At 44.1% G+C, this 19895-nt stretch overlaps 2 protein-coding genes across 4 annotated transcripts; both read left to right on the forward strand.

Moving 5' to 3' along the window:
* The first annotated feature begins 45 nt into the window (after positions 1 to 45).
* LOC6610407 (putative mediator of RNA polymerase II transcription subunit 12) lies at positions 46 to 3567 on the forward strand. Of its 3 annotated transcripts, XM_032720153.1 has the most exons (5): positions 48 to 272; positions 374 to 508; positions 1951 to 2399; positions 2462 to 2633; positions 2997 to 3567. In XM_032720153.1, the coding sequence occupies exons 1-5, from the start codon at positions 155 to 157 to the stop codon at positions 3398 to 3400; spliced, it is 1278 nt and encodes a 425-aa protein (XP_032576044.1). In that variant the 5' UTR covers positions 48 to 154; the 3' UTR covers positions 3401 to 3567. The 3 variants fall into 3 exon arrangements, with proteins under 3 accessions (XP_002034989.1, XP_032576044.1, XP_032576045.1); XM_002034953.2 differs by lacking the exons at positions 1951 to 2399; positions 2462 to 2633; positions 2997 to 3567 and adding exons at positions 736 to 1296; positions 1358 to 1854 and having other exon boundaries at positions 46 to 272; XM_032720154.1 differs by lacking the exons at positions 48 to 272; positions 374 to 508; positions 1951 to 2399; positions 2462 to 2633; positions 2997 to 3567 and adding exons at positions 585 to 674; positions 736 to 1296; positions 1358 to 1854.
* Positions 3568 to 7234: 3667 nt separating this feature from the next.
* Positions 7235 to 19542, forward strand: LOC6610409 (transcription elongation regulator 1). Its single transcript, XM_002034955.2, has 5 exons — positions 7235 to 7430; positions 9348 to 9402; positions 17844 to 18049; positions 18443 to 18734; positions 19030 to 19542. Exons 2-5 carry the CDS (start codon positions 9400 to 9402, stop codon positions 19414 to 19416), a joined length of 888 nt encoding a protein of 295 aa, XP_002034991.1. The 5' UTR covers positions 7235 to 7430; positions 9348 to 9399; the 3' UTR covers positions 19417 to 19542.
* The last annotated feature ends 353 nt before the right edge of the window (positions 19543 to 19895 follow it).

Genomic DNA, 19895 nt, shown 5'->3' on the forward strand with positions numbered 1-19895 from the left:
AGATATGTGACCAGACTGCGGGGAGCTCGGAACTAGTTCGCTGTTTACGAACGACAATAAACGGAGACCAAAACAATTACGGAGGACAAGCACAAAGTGGACGTGGGAAATCTGTGAAAATTTTTTATAAATCGCGTGTGTGGGCGCTTTGAAAATGGTGCTGCGGTCGGGAATCATAATTCCGTTTCAGTTTCGCGACACAAAGAAGCTGCTGATGATCGGGGTTCCCCAGGAGAACCGCGACCTAAACATATGGGACCTGAAGAACGTGGGTAAGCACTGGTGTGGTCGGAGAGGGGGAGGTGACCCAAAGCACGGAGCCCCCAAGCCATTTGTTCGCCAAACATGAAATATATCAAATCCCGCCCCACAGTGCGTGCCGCCTTCGGGATCTACAACTTCGAGTTCCGGAACAAGAAGATCGGCTTCAACATCCCGGACGAGCTGCTGCTGCACTATCTGGACCAGAGGCACGACCTCACCAACTTCGTTATAGAGATCAGTCAAGGTAAATAGCGTTTAAGTTACGGCTAAGTCGCGTTTCAATTAGCGTTTAAGCGTTCGAGTGACTGCGGGCAACCAAAAGTCGCGATGTCGCGGAGTTCCGGAGTTTCAGAGTCCGGTCTTGTTTGTAGATCAGTTGTGTTTATGTAGACGATGCGTGCGCTTCGCTTGTAAGTCTCTGCGATTGCCATCTGTAATAAAACCCAAATTGTAAAATGCTCCCTCTTGCAGCTCTGGACGATGGCCATGCCAAGGAGATGCTCTCCTACGAGCCCTCATGCTCAATGGCGGTCCTGAAGCACCACGCTCATCAGCACCAGCACCACGTGCCTCTGCCGCAGAGGTCAAACGAAAGCGCCTCGCACCACGCCCACGAATATGTGCCTGGCTCCCAGCCCACCTCTCCGGCCCTAGGGATGAGTTCTGAGGCGGTGGACTCGCCACTGGACCAGCAGGGCAACAACTCGGTGTCGGAACGCACGGACAATTCCCACAAACTGCGCTTGGGGCAGGCTTACTCGGAACGGACGCCGGAATCGATGACCCAGGCCATTGACCCCATGGACATTATACCCAAGTCGGAGTCCGAATCGGAGGTGGAGCGTCTGCAGCGGGCCTCCAGATTCCTGGCGCGCCAGGAACAGCACCAAGCCCAGCAGCAACAGCATCAGCAGCAGTTGCTGCCCGGTCAGCAGATCTTCCCTAGCTACACGCATCCTTTGCCGCCGATGAATGCACCAAATGCCTCCCAACAGTCGCCTTACACGCCGGGTCTGATGAGTCGCTTTAGAAGTGAGAGAAGTGCTTGCAAAAGTCTGAAATCCGAACTAAACCCTTAAAAATTCTCTTAAAGAACGCGGCGAACGGATGTCCAAGGACCAAAAGGAGCTGTACGTCAAGTTTTTCGAGGACAATCCATGCATGCTATCCAACCACCGACGGCACGATGGCCTCACCGAACCACTGTGGGCAAAATTGGCCCACATGCTGAATAGTGTTCCCCAAGGCGCCGTAAAGAACGTGGAGGACTGGAAGCAGACCTTTGACGCCTGGCGGTACCGCATCTTCATGTACACACGCTACAACTCCAAGCTCAGCATGTCGGAAACGACCGATCCGAAGAACTTCAAGCCCCTGACAGCTACCGACCAGAAGGCGTATGCCATGTGGACCAGCCACAAGCACATAACGCCGCAGGACTACGAAAAAATGGACATGTTCGTGCCGCTGGACGAGACCACCACGACAACGAACAGCTACGACTACTAGATCGAGATCAAAGTGCAAAATATAAAACTGTTAATGTGTACTTTAACTATTGCTAAGAAATAGAATACTTTTTAAGAGAAAGAAACCGCGTTTTTAATGTTAGATAAGATTAGACATGATATATGCAATTTCAAATTGTACTTTCTACTGACTACAATCCACTTTTATTTATTGCAGTCTACGATGTCGGCCTGGACAACTATGTGCTGAATCGCCAGTGCCGCTGTGCAGATCAGAAAATGCTCAACGATTCGCCAACGCCCGAGGAGCCCACCAATTTGTGCCAGCCCAGTAATGTGCTGGAGGCCGCGCCCACTCCGCTCATGGCGCTGCCACCCTGCGAGGACGAGGATCAGGAGCCTGAGCATGAGCACGAGCACGAGGAGAGCATGAAGTACCGGATCGAAAGGGAGAGCAGTGGAGCTGCCTCCGCGGAGCTGGGCTTGCCCGCCTACGAGGCCTGCTCGCCCAAGATGGACTACGACACGCAGGACGAGCTGCCGGACTCGCCGCACTCGCAGCCGCTGCCACCACCGCCTTTCCCTTTGCCCACGGCCCTGCCGCTGCCGCCTCCGCCCACCTCGCATCACCAACATCTGCAACAGCAGCAGCAGCAGCATCATGAGGTGGGTTTTTGACCATGGCTGGCTTTTGTGTTTTATACTTTGGACCCGCCTTATTATTTCAGGAGCGCATCCAGCAAGAGTACATCATCCAGCAGCAGCAGCAACATCAGCACCTGCAGCAGCAACAGCACCACCTGGCTCTCCTGCAGCAGCAGCAGGAGCAACAGCAGCAGATTCAGCAGCACCAGGGAGTCAACATGGCCATGGGCACCACTACGACAAACAACATTCGACGTAAGTTACTCTCTTGAATTATTACCCCGATCCATACAGTCAATTGGGTTATTGTTTATGCACTTTGCACTTCTTCAATTTATTGCCCAGTTGTGGCAATGTTTCGATGTACAGTCAGAAATATTAAAAAATATATTTCAGCAACTTAATTTTATGAAGAAATATATTTAAATAAAATAATTGCAGTTTTGGATTAGGGCTGCAATCGCGATGTCCATAAACAAAGCGCACACCAATTGAGAGCATTCCAATGTTATCAGGTGTATATTATTTGCATTAATTAATAAATTTAAAAATTATTTAGCCGATTACGGAACAATGGTGTTAATGAGTTAATGGTCTTAATCTGTTTCTCGTCCGCAGAGCGCAAGGAGCGCATGTCCAAGCGGCAGAAGGAGCTATACGTACACTTCCTGCAGCAGCACCAGTTCATCAACGACCACCGTCGCAACGATCCTGCGCTGGATCCATACTGGCTGAAGCTGGCCAACCTGCTGAACGCCGTGCCGCAGGGCGCCGTCAAGCACGTGACCGAGTGGAAGCAGACCTTCGACAACTGGCGATACCGCATCTTCCTTTACGCACGCTACAACTCCAAGCTGCAGGACGAGGAGGCGCAGAATCCGCGCAACTTCAAGCCTCTGACCCGGACCGACAAACAGGCCTACATCATGTGGATCCGGAACCCGGACACCGCGCCGCCCGACCTGGACAAGATGCGCAACGTCTTCTGCAACCTGGAGGAGTCGGCGGTGCAGCAGGAGTAGATAGCTCTAACATTTCAAATCTTCTTTGTCCTCTTTTCAATGGTTTCTATCGTGTTAGTCGTGCGTATGTGTGTCGCTGTTTTTCCCCTTCGGGAAATGCATTTTTCTTTTAGTTTGTTGTCATTGTTATGCCTTTTTGAATATTAAACATGTGTTTTCTGAATGAATCGCGAATTTTAGTCGGAAATATGCGCGCGACTATATTTAGCCACTGACCGAGCAGGTCGTTTGCCCCTGCTGGTGTTAAGCATATACTAAACGCAAGTGATAAACTGGATATGGAAAGACATGGAATGACAATGAGTAGATTGCTCGGCTTAGCTCAGCTCGCAGTTCTGGCAAGGATGTCGAATTCGACCACTTGGCCTTGAAGGCGTTGATTTGAGTGGCTTCAAACAAGCAAGCAAACAAACACAAACTCCTTTCAGAACCAGCTCCACTCGTGTGGCTCCGTATCTCCATCTGGGCACCCACGCCCGTTTCGTCTACCGGTGCTGATTAATTCGCTGCCCGCGGCGGTACAGCATCCATCCAGCGGGGCCTGTTGTACTTGTCGCTAATCCCCGGCCATTAATTATCCGTTCAATCATGTTCGATTCGCTCGATGCCGCCATTCAATCGCCACTTGGCAGCTTGGCGGGATTATTTTTATTACCAAGTCCCGATAATAATTCCTTCTTTCGCCGATCTGCGAATTAGTTCCAGTGTTTCTTGAACCTGAAACTGAAAAAGGGAGCTCCACCGATTAGCATATCGTTAATTAAAAAGATATTGTTTGGCGGCGGCATTGGTGTTGGGTTTATTCTTCTGATTAAATGGCAATTTATCATAAATTACTGCATTCAATTGCAAAGTGCAAGTGCTGCGGGACCATTAGAAATCTTGTTTTATGGTTTATGTGTTACATAAACAACTAACTTAAATGAGCGTATCAGCTGGGGCGATATTACAAATGACTTGTAATCGCGGGGCTTCCCCGCCCAGAGACCCTCCATCGCCATCCATTGTCCTCTGTCGCTTATCTGCGTGGCTGCCAATTGCCATTCCTAATAAAGATAAATGAACCCGCACTCATTCCAACCAATCCACTCCGATCCGAAGGCATTGAGTTGGGTTATTGGCTGTGACTTTTGCGGCCGATTGCCCGCAAATCGGAGCTGCGTTCTGCCATATGGGTACATGTGAAATAAAGTATCTGTACTGATTTGAGGTATAGCAACACCGCGGATAATTTGATTTTCGTAAGTAACAACGAGTCAGGTTCTTTCATTATCACTCTTATGTATCAATGAACAAAAAATATGGTTTTATCCAATAGTATTTGTTTCCAGTGCTGTTTATATCTGCCGATCCAGTCAGGCGTTCAATACCAATATTTCAGCATGCAGCGTTTGCATTCGAGAATTCGTGGGTTGACATCTAGGTGGCATTCGTTAGATGTGCCCGGGTATGAATTATGACAGGTGGGGGAAAACAATGCGAAGCCTGGTGGCTGGTGGCTCATGTTTAATTCATCCGTGAGTGCTTGTGGGGCACAGGGTGACCGGGTAACCGGGTAGCTGTTCCCAGATCGGCGGTCGATAGTCGTTGACAGATTAATTCGAAGTTGCGAGTCCAGAAACCAGAAATGCGAGCCGTGTCGGTGGAACTGGGTGGAGTTGGGCAGGGCCAGCACATGCCGATAAGGCTGCGGTTCCTAACCCAGTTTCCGCCGACTAATCCGCACAACAATCCAATCCCGCAGAGCGATCGGAAAATTACCACGTATCGGGCGAGCGGTCTGCAATGGTAATTTATCAAAATTAAAATTATCGCATCAGATTATTTGGCCGGGCAAAATTCTCCCACACTCTCACCCGAAAAAATAAATAATACTTGCAAAAAGACCAGCAGCAGTTTAGTCCCGAAAACACAGCGAACAAAAACTAAAACTTCATCAGATCAATCATAAAGACATAAAAAACGTTGTAAAAACGATAAAAACACCATAAAAGCGATAATAATCTTTTGAAAGACCTGTTTTGCCCAGCAATGATCAGCGCCAGATCAGACCAAAGACAGTTCCACAGCCCAACAACCACCATCGCCTCTACTAAAGCAGACATACAGAGGGGGAAATATATGGGGAAAAAGTTTAATTTGTTTAATTCTCTTAAAATATAAACGTTGAAAAATAGCATTCAAAATTGTGCGGAAAAACATATTTTGACAATTGGATGAGATATTCGATCCTATTAGGTGTACCTCATTTCTCTCCGTGCACTTTACCATATCACACCGAAGGCAACTTGTCAGACCAAAGTGATTTTAACAGACATTTCTGTTGATTTACTATTCGAACTTAAGCACACAGACACACACATAATTGGAAAAACTTGTGTATGCTAATCGATAGGCGAACTGATTGATACGGCTTTTTAATTGCATTTACAATTTACAATTTAATTGACCTGAACTATCTTGCCGCAGAAGGCAGAGCCTAAATTTCGCAGTCGCCCAGAATCACTTGGCATAATTTTATGTCTTAATGAGGAAACCGATCCTCCCTCCATTAAGCGCAGCACCGTGAGCCCATAAAACGAAGTTAAATGAAATTAAATAAATGCGAACACAGCCGTTTTTGCATTGACATTAGGCGTTCGATAATTATACGCAGTGTTGTCTGGGGCTCATTAACTCGGCCAGCCAATAAAATCAAACTCGGCTGACATCCAATCAAATTGATGGGGACAACCACTTCGTCGTGGGGGCTTTGAAGTGTTTAATGAAAGAAATTAAAATACGCCAGCCTTCAGCTCATGCGTAAAGAGCTCAGCCGCCCCAGACTATATATCATGCTATATCCGATTTCAATGTCGCTCACGTAATCGCTTTCTGTAGTGCCACACTCAATTGTGGTTCAGTGTGTGTGTTATCACAGAAGGAGGTCATGGATGTAGGCCTACAACTCTAGGTGCAGTCTCTTCCAAAATCGAGAGTGCACGGAGTTCCTAAGGAATGTAATGCACTTTAAAATCATGCCTGTCATTGTCTTTAATGTAACCAATTTAAATGCTAATTGACGCTTATGCAAATAATTTTGTTTTCATAATATTGACCAAAATAAATATATATATTGTATTTTTAATTATAATTTAACTTTCACAATTCGTAAACAAATCAAGTCCGTCTGATAAACGAAATTAGCATTCCTCAATTCATTAAATGTTTCTAAGTTAAACAAATCATTAATAATTTATTGATGAGTTATTACGAACAGCAAAATATTTGTTCAGATGCATTACAAGCGAGATGTTGGGTCATTAAAATGGAAAACGGAAGCAAAATATATTAGCTGCTTTATTTATTTGGCATATGTCGGAATATTTAATTATGCTGAAGTCCAGATCAGAAATATAATGCCGTTTAAGATGTTATTTCAAGTCCACACTACTAACGTTGTTAACAGTTCTCAAATCTTAGCTTTTAAGAATATTTGCCTAGATGAATTGCCATAATTTAATGCTCTTGTGACCCACCTACCTGTTTGATATCAAATGATTAAAGTTTAAAAGTTCCACTTAGTCGATTGGAAGTTATATGCTCGTATTTGTGTATCCCCAGCTTGGCAACATGTTTCAAGAATTTGATGCCGGAAACGGCCCTAGCAACATGTTGCCTGGGCCACATATGAAAATGAAAACTGGCTGGCAAAAAGCAAAAAGGCAAAAAGCGCACAAAAACACGCCTGAAAATAGAAAACAAAGCGAAAAGCAGCCGAGTTGGAGTTCGGGCTCGGCTTTCCGAGTTCGGGCCTGGCTCGAAGCCGTCTGGCTTATTCGCAAACCAGCTGATGACCAGCAGAGGCCGACAAATCGGGAGACGGAGACTTTGTGCTGATGCTACCACATTTGCTGCTTTCAGTGTGGCCCGTGTCTTCAATGAGTTTTGTCATGCTTTAGCGCAGAACCAGCGGTTCGATATCGAGATACCCACAGCAGATAAATATAATATATCCTTCAGATACCAGATACCAGATAGCAGCGGCAAAGTATGTGCAGTGTTAACTTATGATGATGATTGCTAAAAATAAACGTGTGTTGTGAAGTTCTGACCAAGTGCAAGAAAGCAAGAAACGTAAAAATACAAATAAAAATAAAAATAAACACAAACATAAAAGGATCGTTAAGATCAGCGACAGAAACAAAAGACTCAGGCAACGAACTTGCGTGCTGCAATGCAGACAATTTATAGCCTGCAGGCAGCGCAGCTGCTGTCGCAGGCGTGTTAAATTTATGTAAATAAATAAATCAATTCCACAAAGATAAATAAAATTGAAGGCGTTCCGCCGTTTTGCACGCACCAAACACTTTAGGCATTTGTCAAAATAGCCGAAAAGTCGAAAAAAAAATATGCACAAGCAATCTAGAGAAAAATCTGTTTCCCGAGCTGCCATAAATTAAATCTCGCCCATGACTTTTCACTGCAGCAAAACTAAATAAACTAAATAAAATAGAGTAGCATAAAGGGAGGGAAAAAGTTAAAAACGCTTATGGCCTCTTTAAATGCAACAACTTGGAAATGAGATTTGAACAGGCCGCAAATTATTATTGTTATTATCACGGGCAGCCAACTGACATTTAGTTTTGCTTTATCTCCGTATAGTTTTTCCGTTTAATGTGCCGGAAATGTTTTCTCAGACTCCGCGGCAGATAATTGAGGTACTTGAGCTTGGGTGTTGCCAATGATTATAAAACCTAGTTAATTTGCGCAAATTGGTTTTGCATTTTTCAAGACCAGGCGAAGCATCTTCTCCGACTAGTTTGTCGGCTCTATAAAAGTTAAACGCTTTAATTTATGCACATATCACGGTTCCTTAAATTGGCCGCAGAGCAAATACCTAAGGTCACCTGATCAGTGGGCTCATTACAGCTCGGAACGGGTTTGGGCCTGCCAGAGATTCTACCGCTGAGCTGCTGACCTCCAGTGCCTCCAGTTTTGACGCCTAAAATCTCGGAGTCCGTCTAAACATAGTCACGTTCCGACTGTTAGCCGTGACATGGGCCGGCGTTTTTTGGCCGGACAGTGCATACTGGCACGCCCTCCTCCTCGGATATTTACGATCGCAAATAGCTGGGACTTGGACGGCACTTAAAATGCGTGGCATGCGGCTCACATTCGGGCAAACTTTGCGACACTGTGTGGCCAAAAAGACCGAGAGCCGCCGCCACGCCAAAGGCAATTGAAAATTAACCGTACTTAAGATTTTCAAGAAAATGGTAAATGGTCATTTGAATTGGTTCCAACGCTTACGCATGCGTCACGAATCGTGCGCTACTCCCCCTCGTACTGAAACACATACCCTCTTATCAGGGCGGCCATGTGTGGAACGAATCTCGATCGCGATCGCGATCTCGATCTCGTCTCGATCTCCGCCAGAAATCCAAATGCTGCCACGGACACTCTGGCAATTGAGACGCCAAAAGTCAGCGTCATCGCAGACACAATCACCGCCAAAAGTAACCGTTCACTAGGGTCCAACTAAGTAAGGCGATTGCGTAATGAGCGCGGCCCATTCCATTTGATATTTACCTTAAATCTGATTTGATATTGTCCCACACGGCATTCGATATGCCAGACTCGTCTACAATTACTATATACCTATACCCGGGTGTATGTACATAGGCAACAGTCGGCTGTCGTTAATGGAGGTGACTTCTGATTTCTGATTTCTCACTGAGGCTGACCAGTTGATCGCTTTAAATTAATAACAAATCTGCCTGTGGAGGACGGCCGAGCAACTTTCCGCGCTCAAAAGGTTATGCAAAAACTTCAAGTGCAACTCCAGTGACTGTAGTTAAAAGCGAACAAAATTGTTTATCTTTACATTAAATGCAACCAACATATTTTGGTGTAGTGAAAATCCCCAAAGATCAACCCTTCAGTAATTCACCTAATATTTTTGCAGCTAAGCGACTTAGAAGTTCGGGTTTCATTTGACCAAACACAATCGACACAAAATGGTAAGTACACTCATGCATTGTTAACTTTAAGGTGATTTCCGCTCCGTAATCGAGTTTAAACACGTGTAGCTCGCCATTCGATCGACTCGTGTTGTTTTGGGGTAATCAGTGCAGGTATTTATGCATTTCTCGACTTCTGTGTTTGCTCTCACATAATTTTTGAAATAATTAAGCCGCATGCACGATCGTCCAACGAAATTGACACACACTCCCAGCAACTGCATAAATTTCGCATCAACGCATGCGCAATCCACTCCCAGGCATTCGTGTCATTGGACCTTGCCGTATGAGCTGGGAAATATAAATATATTTAATTTAAATATATAAATGCTCGGCTTATTTTTAAGAAGGTGTAAGAGTTCAGCACGAACATTCCTGAAAGACAAGTGAGCAAGTAAGATGAATTATTTCGGGTTATTGTGAACATCGAATCCCTCTTCAAGCCAGATAATCATATATTTCTGAGAACATAGAACTTATTATATAATATGAAATCATAATTCCCATGAGATCGCCTGCAGTGCCAAGGGCAAAGCACATAAAACCACTCTTTCTGCACACAGAAATTGCAGTTGACAAAGGCATTGACCCACAATGGGCCATGTGAGTGCGGTTGGATGTCGATTCGAGTGATTATCATTAATTCCGTACGCATTGATCTGTGGCAAGTTTGAATTGCGATTCATGTTTGTGCATTTGTTAAGCTGCGCGCTGATGTCTCACCGGAAATGAAAAGGCTCTGCGCTGGGCAGAGTGAAATCAGCGTCGTTAATTGTCAAAATACGTTGGGCAAAAACAATATTTGTGCAACATCATTTAAGTAATTAACGTGTTCGATTATTTTTATAATTCTGTTTTTGGCCATTTGCCGCAGACAAAGCGCCCGCAGCCGAGCATAATTATATTAATATGCAATTTGTTAATTTAAATGACTTCCTTAAGCGAAATGAAGACGCGTTCACTGCTGTTGCGCGATCTTGGATAAATAAATTAAATATTATAGTTAAATATTTAAGTTTTTCTTTCGACACTCGATCGTGCTGGCTATCAGTCAGCTAGCATTTTGCATTGTGATTCGGATTATGGGTTGTGCGATTGACAAATCATGATTTTATGCAGCAAGCAAACAAAGCACAAATTATACAAATTATCGGCCGATTTCGGTTTGTTTACAAAACAATCAAATGCTACTTTGGCCACGCTCCGAAATCATTTTCAACGCTAACGGTAGCACATTGACCTCCTGGACACACAGCCATTGTCTTGACCACTGGGCCATTGTTTGGGCTGGAATTGATTTAACTCAGTTCGATTCCATTCGATTCGATTCGTTTCGATTTATTTATTTTTCCATTTTCACAACATTCCTGGCCAAAAGTTCAAGACACTTAACCGCCTGACAGGCATTAACTTTTGGGTCCGTAACCGTTGATTAGGCGTCTTGACTTGCTGTTGCGTTGAGATTTATGATTAGCGCCCAGCTTAGTCGGACTGAAACGAGCGGGAAAACTGAAAAGCTGAAAAAAAACTAAAGAAACGAGACGCATTAAGTGCCCTACTCAAAATGCAAGTTATTACGTCTCGAAGGTTTTTGTTCGGTCTCAACGGATTTTTCCATTTTTTTCTTTGCGAAACCCAGCCGCCCAAAATGCCAGAAATTCAATGAGCTCCTGCTATCGCGATGAAGTCAATCAGCTGGCCAGCGAAAAACCAGAAAAGCCGAACTGCCAAAAATGTGGAGCCCTCGAGCGTTCCCTGGGACATATTTACGGTGATGCAGATCTCTGGCCCACAAAATCTGGCAGCCACTTCGGAATGTCCAGAATGAATGACTTGGCTGAAACGTTTGGGCAGATCTCACAGTGATACCATTGTCCAAATTGGCCATACCATCGGGTTGAGCGAACTTAACATTCTCTGGTCCGATATGAAGTTACAAATGAAACTACAAGTGTGCCAAACAAGATTGATGTGACAGAAAATAGTATCGTATTTCCTTAACTAATGTTATTCCTCAACAAAAGTTTTGACAACATAAAGGGGAAAAAGGGAAAAGCATTAAAATTGAAATATTACAAACTGAAGCCTGTTGATTCAATTTTCAAATAAAATTGCACATGACACACATGTGGGGGGAATCATTAACATGTCTCCTTGAAAATCTTCGAATCTAGTTCAGAAGCCAGGTTTATCCGAGTCTCAAATGTATTGCGCAACTTTCGAGACTCAGCTTCTGTAAATGCTTCTCGAGTCATCTATCGAGTTTATTCGCGATCAAAGTACGAGTATTTAATTTGCCCATTTTTCGTGTTAATTAAAAGCCGACCACGCCCCTTGCATGTCGGGTGAAATCAGCATCAGCAAATTCAGCATCTCAGTGCTGGGTAAGGAAAAAGGTCAAGTTTGCTGTGCTCCGTCAGTTTGTCTGGGAACAAATCCGATGGAGAACAATGCCTGTTGTGCAAATAGATTCCACCTACGCACCATGGCCAGGCTTGAATTTGAGGAGAAAAACAAGAATTTACCTTTGAAAAGAACTGAAATTTCATTAACCTCATTGAGCAGGTTCGAAATGCGCAATTTGGCAGCGTAATTGAAATCAACATGATGTCCACTTATTTATTAATATTTTTTTCTGGCCTTTTTTGTTTTTGTTCTGTTTGTGCGGCTGATTGACTCCCACGTCTGGTTTGCTTATAAATTTTGGTTATGCGATTTGCAAATCATTTTTTTTTGGCCATCGATTATTGTTTATTATTCTTTTGTTATGGATATGGACTTGACTTGGGCTGAACTTCTCCGAAGTCTGATGTCTGAAATAGCATGGGAACTGTGTGGCAATTAATCAAAGTGCATAATCACATTGCTTTTCTTGCCATCTATTTGTTTGCCTGGGAAAGTATGCAAATCTCTAGATTTCACCTATGCGAAATATTTGATTTTGGCATGGGAAACTTGATTTTAGAAGGGAGAGAAAGCTTCGCAGATATTCTCTAGTCTATCTTAAATCTATCAATTCCTAAGCACACTTCATAGTACTTCAAAGATCACTTAACCTCCTCATGTTGTAAGCCGATACTAGACATTCTATATTTCGAAACCAGAAACACTTGGAGGAGCCCCAAAAGCCGATCGATAATGCGTCTGGCAGGCACCTTCACCAAAACCAAGACAAATCGCTGCCAATCAGCCATCATAACTCAAGACACATCTGCCACCGAGCAGACAGATCAAAAGGCTGGTGTGCCGATCTCCCAGCACAAGGTTATGGCGAACTGAACACAGAAAATAAATAATTTACTACTAAATACTTTTATATTTAATGCTAAAGTAAGAAGTTTGTCAAGCATAAACTGAATAACTTAAGGTGTAATTGAAAGTAAAATACTGAATGTTTTCAAATGAAGATAATTGATTGTAAAATCGTAAGTATTTTCTCGCAGTGCACTCTTCAGACTGATGAGGAAGCTTGAATCGAAGATTGTTTTCGGTACTTCACCTCTATTTGCCTTTTGCACACCCGGCACATTGTGAATGCTGTGTAGCAATGCACTGAAAACCGAATCTAATGGCAGCCAGACAAAATAACAAAATAAGTCGAACAAATGCTTATAAGCTGGCAGAAACATAAAATGGAAACGAGTTTGCCAGCTTGTGACAAACGAGCGCAGCGAAAAAGTAAAACGAAACTCCAGCCACGAAATAATGATTTGGCGTCAAAGAGCCATGTTCAAATTTAACGCTACCTAGCCTCCTAAGTGCGCTTTTTGGGGGTTTCGGTGGGCTGCTGTTCGTTCTGCGATTCATCAAGGTTACTTTGCCTAATTGATGGATGGCTAGGCACAGCCATTGCACTGAACAAGCGACAATTTGCCGGGCCTTGAACCTCTGGCCGCCTCTGCTCTCCACTCCACTTCACTCTTCCGATTCGATCTGATGAAGATGGATTTGTATCTGGAAGAACGACAATTCGACAACTTCAACTAGAACTGAAAGCGAAACTGAATCTCATTCCGAACCTGAATCGGAGGCTAGGCCCGTGCTTGATATGGAAATGAGAGCGCGTTGTAAAAAATGCTGGGGCTAATGACACGCTTCGCCTGTTCGACATCGGGCAGATGAAGTCATTCTTAAGCCCCCTATTTATGATTCTCGACTCGGTCTGAAGGTCACTTGGACACTTGGCCATCGTAGTGGGACCCAGTTCAGTGATCTGCCGGATGTCTTCTCTCGTTCTGCACCAGAAGCCATTAAGATGTAAATTTAATGATCACCTACGTTGCGATATGTGGCAGCCAGATTTATGGATGATGTTTTCACGCCAACAGTGGGAGGATAACACCCACTTCGCCCCGATTGATAAAGTACTCAATCTGATCTCATCTGGCATTTCCAGCTTGCTGGAAATGGATGTACTAAGTGTGCCAAGCGGATGTTACTTACTCGCTATGACTAAGCCAAGTTTATGCTTGGAAAACCCTACACGAGGAATAGCTATTGTTGGGATCAACTAGTTAAGCAAATGTTGTTTTCCAAGTCACTAATTATGGGGCTTAGCACGTCGGAAACAAAAAGAAGATCTCATAGATCTGCTAAGAGAAAAGGATGTTGCTTGGTGTAACTCGGCAAAGTTTATGCTTGGAAAATCTCTGCAGCAAATCTATTAATATTTGCTCTTATGGACATAAATATAAATTAGTGACGAGGAAGTAAAACAACATATATTTCATATATCAATGCCTTTTTGTGCATTGCTAAACGTTTTTTTTGCTTCATTATGTAAAGCGATCCACTCCAGTGGGCCATCATTTTGTAATAAATTATCATCTTATTTCGTTAATCGACTTCCAATCGTGATCGCTTGATTATCTTCTCATGACCTTTTCAAAATCTGTATAACAGGCCGAAGAGCATAATTGATTGTGGGACTTAAAAGCAGTGCCATAACTGGAGTAATCCGCTCCAGATCTCTTTCTTTTTTTCGAAGACAGTTCGTTGTATGCCACCTAGCGTCTTGAATTCCCATTGATTGATTGATGAATGATCTGTGTTTTCGCATTTCTGCTTCGCTTTCATTAAGCGGACTTCGGTAATTGAGCATGTACAGTCTTTATATCATTGACTTACTTTCATCACCCACTCTTGACACGATTTCCAGGCTTAGGGAATAACCATTTATCATTATTGTTTTCGGGGCTTTCACCTCACGCCCGCATTGCAAAAAGTGCAATTCACAAATGGTAACTGGTAAAAAACATAATATGGCCCGTATTCATAATTAAACTGCAGTGTTTCGGCCCGCACGAACCACTAAGGCAGAAAACCAGTCGTATCCAACTACTCATGAGGGGTACCCCCATAAGCCCATAAGCCAATATGAATTATTTCAATTAGGGCGTTTAAAAAATGATTATGGCATACTTATTATCGAATTACAATTCGAACGCGCCAAATGCAAGCGTTAAACTCTGTTTCACTCTGTTTTCGATAATGTTGTGTAATAAAAGAGATTTACAATAACTATAAGGAACTCAGATCTCGGGCGATTTATCCACTGCAGCCGAATAAGCCACTATAATCCACACTAAGCCAGAGTCAGCTGGCTAAGGAGGCTTTTCTTTTATTTTGGCCACATTAAATTAAATCTAAGCTTGACCCAAAAAAAACAAGCACGAGCTGGCTGTTTTTTTTTTGTTTTGTTTTTTGGCTGCACAAATTTCGCAAAATATTTCGACTAAGCACTTAATTTGAGACTGGAACAATGCGCGCTGCACCAAACATAACTGCAGCTCAGGTCAGCATGATAATAAATGATTATTTTCGGTCTAAACTGCGTTAATCAAAGGTAATGATAATGCGGTGCAGTGCCGGCCGTGTGGAGCGGCGTTTACTTAGGCTTTATTGATTGTTTTTAATTAGTGAGCAGTACCTCGGTACGCCCACGGGTGGCTGCTGCTCATTACCATTACGATAGCCAGATCAAGATCGCTCCGGACCGCAGAGGAGTGCCCGGTGTTCGTAAACGGAGTTACGACCCAAAAGGAGGGTCCCCATTACGAGGTTCATTCAACCGCAGTTGCGCAGTTGGCTTCGCCATTCGGTGGCCAAGAATGGGAACGAGAAAAGCCAGAAACGATCTCGGTTACGGCAGTGTTTGCCACCATCCACCTTCCACCATCCACCATCTGCGATCCGCTCAAGTTCAGGGTCAGCGCTATTTTGTCTGTCGGAAGTGACACTGCCGGCAGGGCGTCCATTGTTACACAAATCCGAGTTTATGGCTTCTCATGCCGCCTAATAACAGGTCTTGTCAAACTGGAGCCATTAAAAGGTTTTCAAAACGGAGCAAAACGTGTTGAGACCTGGCTCAATCGGAATAGTTGTCCGCGCCGCTTTTTGATTACTGTCTCGGAATTGTGCCTTTGAACACCATGATGGGGCAGACACCGAATAAAACCGATCGAATGAGACGTAAATGTCGCGATATACATGTTTTATAAGCATAAATAGTGCCCAATTAGTATGAGCTTTTGCTTAGTTTCTATATTAGCAGAAAAGGGAATCGGAGCGTTTGGCACCCAAATCCGAGGATACACTTCATAATCTGTTTGAAATGGAGAGTGTATCTTCTTATACAAACAGATAACCGTCATTTGCTTTCTGGACTCGTCTCGGCTTCACCTTATTTTTATGACAACCTCCACAATGGATTAAGGATAGCAGGCAAAACTTGGCATGTACGGAGCAGCTATCGTTAATGCCGGCCTTGATTTCTGCGTGTTTTTATGATTGCACACAAGCGATGACAGCGCCGATCGGCGGACAGGTATTGCTGCAACCGGCGGCTCATGCCAATATGCATTGTGCATAGCAAATAAGTGCTTGTCAATGCAAAATTGTCAATCAATTAGCCAAAACGGGGGATAGTCGAGCCCGCCGACAGCTTAACCGCTGCCTCTTCGGGGCAAGTGTTGTACATAATTGCTGGAATTAGCCACCTCACGATCCCACATTGGGGTTATGTTGTTGTCAAACGTGCAATTTGTGGACCAGCGATTGCACCACGAAGAATTGCACAATAGGTCGATCTGTCACTCTGCTATTATGACATCTCCGAGCTTGTTGATTTACAATTAAAATAATAAATTATGCAATTGCCAAGGAAGGTTAATGATGAGTACATTTGAAAAATACTGGCATTAAAATGGTACCAGTTTCATGAGTCACATTACCACTGAATTTTATCTGTGTACTCTTACAATTAGCTCAAAATTAATCAATTGTTTTGTCAATCATGGGAAACCAAAGAAATCGATATAGATCGATTGGTAGTCGCCACAAGAATCCCAGCCCCTCAAATTGGTCAATAAAAGCGCAGTCCGCGTTGTCCTGAGCCGAGCCATATGGTATCCATACATCAGCGTTATCGAATCCATTTTTGGCGTTTACTGTGCTGACAAATTTGTAGCCAGATGCCTATCCTCCCAGCCGGGCCATAACTCCATGCCGTGAGGTAACTAATGACCATACTTGGCCCCAAAGGTTTAGCCCCGTATTATATTGCCGGCATGGTTTTGGATTGGGATTGGGGTTGGGGTTGGGGCTGGGTGCGTTTGGCGGCTGTCTTGAGCTGGAGCACACACTTCCTCGAGGCTCATTAGTTAAGCAAACACTCGGCGGCAATCAATGCGAGAGGCGGCGGGGGGGAAAAAAGATCTAACCATAAATAATGTCGCATTCTGCAGCTTTGTCAATTGTAATCGATTTGAGAATCGCATAAAAAGTGTCAAACGGCACTGGGAATGGTATAAAAACTTGAACTGAATGTAATTAATCAACAATAAATCTATTTTTTTGAGCGGGTAATTCAATTAACCCAACAAACAGTCGTCATACATATTTATGGGTAATTGCGATTCATGGGCCAAACATCTGAGCAAAGTGCAAGGCAATCAGCAAACAATAAAGTAAGTAATTTCTTTGAATATTCGATAGCCTTTTTTGTCAAACAAAAACTCAAGCACCTGCAGCAATTTAACACTTGACATTGTTTTATGAGCAAGAGAAGTGGCGACGAGGGGCATTTTCTTTATGTAATTATTGTTATTACATTCGAGTTATACACACTCGATTTCGATTCGAGTTCAAGTGCGAACTGTTTGTTTGCCTCAAATTGAAATTGATTTGGCCGAGTCTGTGTCCAATTTGCCATGCGACTAAATAAAGCGATTTTAATTGATCATCGATTCGAGGTTGTGTCGATGATAAGGCGAAGCAGGTTTTATGACATTTGTTTTGAATCTCGAGTCGGCTAATCTCGATCTGGTCGGTTCTAACTGATATCGGGCGCGGAATCGTGTAACAATTTGCCAAACAAAACAATGCAAAGCACTTTCTGGCGAGGATTCCCACACTCATCCGTATCCAAACTCGTTTTCCAGCTCACTCCTTGCCTGCTGCTAGTCGCCACAGTCGCCAGTTTCAGCCTCCACGCGCAGGCCATCCGGGTGGACTGGGGCACCAACACAGGACCCATAGTACCACCTCCGCCGCGCACCACTCCGCAGCCGCCAAGGAAGCCATTCCGGGATCCAGCGCCCGTCTGGGAGGACCAGAGCGATGACGTACCCAACCCCAATCCCTATGTGTAAGTGCAAACGGGTTTCGCAGAGATCCATAACCAGAAAAACTAGCTGCAAGGGTCAATCTGCCATTTGTATAAATTGTTTATATAAATAAATTGAATTCCTGGTTTTTTCGGATTTTCGCCTGCGGCCAGATGTAGAGAAAATGAATTGGCAACGGTGATATTATATTACATTTGAATATTTATAAGACTGCCACACAATGTTGTCTCGCATTATTAATAGATTTTCAGCAACTGCAATACAGTGTGTAAAACCCTTTTATGGAAATCATCCGAAGTCATTACTTTAATGACTCTGAAGCTTTATTACTTAAATCAAATGACAATAAAATCGTCAATAAAGTCGGTAATGATATTAATTATATCAATCAAACCTTCGTTCTTCCACCACAGCTACGTGTTGCCGCCGCCTTCGAGACCAAGGACCTGGGCGATTCCCGCCGGACCCTATGCTCCGCCCAACTACAACAACCTGCCGCCCAAGGGCAACAACTACGGCCAGCTGGCCAGCAATTCCTACAGCGGAGGAGTGACCTCCGTGCCGGGACTGGCCGCACAGTATGTGCCCGGAGTGGGCATCAAGTATACGGCGATTGTGCCCGACAAGCTGCAGGGCAAATACAACGCGAAGACCAAGAAGTACAAGGCCTACGAGAAGGCCAAGTACGCGTACCCCTGGAACTATGTAAGGCAATACGAGAGTCGCAAGCGATATCTGCGCTATTGAACCGCCGATACCCGATATGCATTTAGAACTACCTATATATAATTGTACAAGAGATTAAAGCCAGACACCTCAGACACGAACCCCGCTTTTGACACTGTAAATTGCAATGCCTTTCAGCCCGATCCAGTCAGACACCCCCGCATCGCAAACATGCCGCTCACTATCCCTTTCACAATCATCTTGCCCCATCCACATTCACATCCACATCCACATTCATGTCCATGTCATAATCGCATGCATCATCTCGTTGCAGTTGCAGCAGTTGCCGGTGGAGGAGAAGGCCTTGGAATGGCAGGCGGAGCTCGAGAAGCGGCTCGACGAGGAGCAGGCTCAGTCGCGGTCTCAGGCTCTCAGTTCCTCCACGACAAGCACCACTTCCAGCACCTCAACAGCCACCAGCACCACCACCACACCAGCACCACTTCCATCCGCAGACAGCCCCACAACTGCCGCATCGACGACAACATCTACGAGCACGCAGCAGCCCACAACAATTGCCAATTACAAGCTGGCACACGAGAAGAGCGCCCATCTGAAGAAGCACAGCAAGCAGAAGAAGCTCCTCCAGCTGCACATGGAGCAGGAGAAGAAGGCGCTGAAGAAGCTCCAGCAGGGGCAAAACTCGTTGCAGACCAGTTGAGCGGGCGCGATCGACGGCTAGCAGCTGAAAAACAAGCAAACATTTAAGCGAACATTACCTTTAAGACTTGCCCACAATGTTGTAAATAACTATTAATAAAATTAAACATCCCATAATAAAACGTAATCGAAATTAAGGAACTTGGAACTTCAGATGGGCAGCTATGTTGGACATAGTAATTGAAATTAACCATTTAGCAAAAAATCAAAAGACTTAGGCAACAAACTTTTTCTGGGAAGTTGTGTTAGGCTGAGAAGACTAATAAAACTAATTACTGGCCGGGAAAAAAGGGCACATAAAAGTAAATTAAACCACATGATCGAAATTAAATTGCGAAAAAAAATTGGGTAACTAGCTTGAGATGGTCAATCCAAAGACTAATTGAAGTTAAAGAATAGCGAATAGCATTCTTCTAAGCAGCTAAATTAGAAAAACAGTTTTTTTCAAAAATCTACACTAATAAAACTATTTGGTAACCC

This window comes from Drosophila sechellia, chromosome 3L, assembly GCF_004382195.2.
Source record: "Drosophila sechellia strain sech25 chromosome 3L, ASM438219v1, whole genome shotgun sequence".
In the NCBI taxonomy this organism is placed as follows: domain Eukaryota; kingdom Metazoa; phylum Arthropoda; class Insecta; order Diptera; family Drosophilidae; genus Drosophila; species Drosophila sechellia.